At 52.5% G+C, this 2,733-nt stretch overlaps 1 protein-coding gene across 1 annotated transcript; it reads right to left on the reverse strand.

The window, feature by feature from the left end:
* Positions 1-1,275: 1,275 nt before the first annotated feature.
* Positions 1,276-2,441, reverse strand: LOC136540816 (senescence associated gene 20-like). Its single transcript, XM_066532830.1, has one exon. It carries the CDS (start codon positions 2,047-2,049, stop codon positions 1,642-1,644), a length of 408 nt encoding a protein of 135 aa, XP_066388927.1. The 5' UTR covers positions 2,050-2,441; the 3' UTR covers positions 1,276-1,641.
* Positions 2,442-2,733: the final 292 nt, after the last annotated feature.

Below are 2,733 nucleotides of genomic sequence, written 5' to 3' on the forward strand. Positions count from 1 at the left end.
TATTTGCCATCATGGTTAATATAATAATACTTTTGAGTGTCGACAAGTCGAAGGCAGGAGCAACTAATCAAAACAAGGCATTCATGATCACGCGATCCGCGAAATTCTTTACCGGATATATGTACTATACAAAATGGAATTAAGAGAAATAGACACGAGTTGAAGTTGCGTTGTTCAAAGCGTGGACATAATTTGGTGCGACGAATTCCCAGAGTACAATCAACTAAGTAGCACGAGAAATGCCTGGGATGATGGCATCTCCAAGGACTTTTTATTTTTCAAAGATACGTACTGTACTGTACTATATACGATGGACCTGAGGCCTGAGGATCTTAATTACGTGAGCAGACCTAAAGGCATACGCATTTTGGTCAGGTAGTAGTTTCTTCTCTGCTTCGGCGAAGAACGACGTAGCTTTGGTTCTCCATAGCCTGGCCGAATGTGACCTAAAAACTTTGGGAGATCATCATCGTGGTTCCTACTTCCTAGGACTGCGCGAGTAAAGCGACGCAGCTGAAAACCCGGCCGAAACCAGATTCCAGAATGATGCTGTTGCTGCCCACAGGACGAGAAACGAGCCGCTTGCTAACGCTCTCAACTAACCTCGAAAGATGACTTCTGAAAATGACAGTGCAATTCGCAAAAGGAGGGCAGAAAGTGGGAAGCGTCGGTGCGGGGGGAGACGAAATTCCAAACCTGGCGTTCCTTCTTCTGGACAGATCGGGAATCCCTCGAGACCTCACATCAGAGGGAGATTTTAGGTTGGCAATGCTGAAAGCAACCCCTGATGGCGGATGCTCGCCGGCCCTAGGGTCTGGGAGGAACACAGAACACACTACTCCTCTGAATCTTTGGCGATCTAGCGTAAGAAAATCTTATTAATTGTATGCTTCTGCTTCTCCAAGTTGATTTATTTATCAATTTGGATTTCATTCTAAATTAGTAGGGCGTGTATATATAAGCTTCGGAAGTGATTTGGGGACTGAAGCGCCGTGCGTGAACAGCTACTGCTAGCTTCTTCTGAATTCCGTGAGTGATGGATCTCACGCTTTCACGTGAGTTTTTGGTAGGAAGATTGCTCGCTCAATCTTCGTCAAACTTTAGTCAAACTAAAATACGCATAACTGGCAGAACTCACCAGCCTCCAACTGTCCAACAGACCAAGACCAATAGATCAAGTAGACGGAAGAAAAAAAAAACTTGTTTTTCGTAAAAGAGAGAATTTTTATACATAAATCAGAAGAGGAAGAAAGAACAGGGGAAGAGACGCATGTCTTAACCCTCCAACTCACATCCAACTTTTATTCACCCATCAGAACATAACAGCAGACTATTACACTAGCAGCAATGGCAGCGCACACCATAACCCATGACTTAACAAACACAAACTTTACTATTTCCACACACACGACACAAGCTAAGCAACTGTTACCGGAACCTCACAAGTCACGACACGGAGCAGTTCAGTTCAGTTCAGTCCAGTCCATACGCATACTACGTCACTACGTCTTCACTGACTGGCTCTGAATACATAGTACGACTAGAGCAGTTCCGGATTATTTATGCAATAATAGTTTGGAAATTTAGGTTTTTTATACGGTTAATATAATGGAGGGTAGATCGATCTTGCTGTCTCTAGTCTCAGATGGCGAGGACGAGGCCCGGCAGCGACTTGTGTGCGCTGTCGGCGCGGCGGCTCTGCCACAGGCACTTGGGCCCTGCTGCTGCCGAGGCGGACGACGAGGAAGAAGAGGCAGCGTCCTGCTGCTTAGGCGGAGCGCCTGCAATGTCAGCTTTCTTGGCGGAGGCGGCGGCGCCGGAGAGGAGGGTGACGGTGAGGTCGGTGTTGAAGTACTCCCTGAGCTGGGTGATCACCCCATCGGGCCCCACGGTCCAGGCGTGCACCCAGTAGAGCTGGCGCGTTTCGTCGGCGCCCTCGGCGATGACGGTGGACCCGAAGGCGTCGACGGAGCGCGGGGAGAAGACGAATCCGCCGCCGCCGCCGTGGTTCTTGTCGCGCTGGTCCGCGCCGGTGAGGAGGCGCATCATGTGCTGGCGCGTGGGGGGCCCATGGAACCACCACTCGAGGTCGGGCGCCAGCAGCTCCTGCGCCCGGCGCGCGTCGCGGGCGTTGAGCGCCTCGTACAGCCGCAGCACAAGGAAGCGGTTGCGCTGCTCCGCTGACTCCCCGGCGGCGGCGAACGCCGCCTCCGCCGCGTCCAGCTCCGCCGTCTCGTGCGGGCGGGGCGACGCCGCCGCTCCCTGACCTCGTGGGGTAGCCAGCTAGCTCCTGCCGCGAGCGCGGCGTAGGCTCTCCGATCCGATCCGAGATCCTCTCCCCGCTCCGCTCGAGGCTGTGGCTTTGAGAAACTGTCGAGCAGCTTCTGCAACGGAAATGGCTGGATGGGGCGTGTGATGGATGGAGACGAGGACGCGGTGTGGAGGCCTGCACTGTGTTTGGGCTGTGCCGTGGCAGGCGGGGTGGTTTATATAGAGGAGCGCCGCGCCCGCCGCGGCTAAACCGCTATGCGTTAGATTAGCATTTAGGTCCTCGCAATTTGGAGATTGTGCTGTAATTTTGTAAAAGCTCTGCTGTCTCTGTATCAACGTCTCTGTCATCTTTAACCATCGGCCGTCGCAGTCTGGGGCTGAGATATCTTGAGATTTCAGGGGGTCTTAACAGAGAAATCAGATATCGGGAGTAGCGCGTGCGTGTGTCATGTTGGCGCGATG

The sequence above is a fragment of the Miscanthus floridulus genome, chromosome 2, assembly GCF_019320115.1.
Source record: "Miscanthus floridulus cultivar M001 chromosome 2, ASM1932011v1, whole genome shotgun sequence".
In the NCBI taxonomy this organism is placed as follows: Eukaryota; Viridiplantae; Streptophyta; class Magnoliopsida; order Poales; family Poaceae; genus Miscanthus; species Miscanthus floridulus.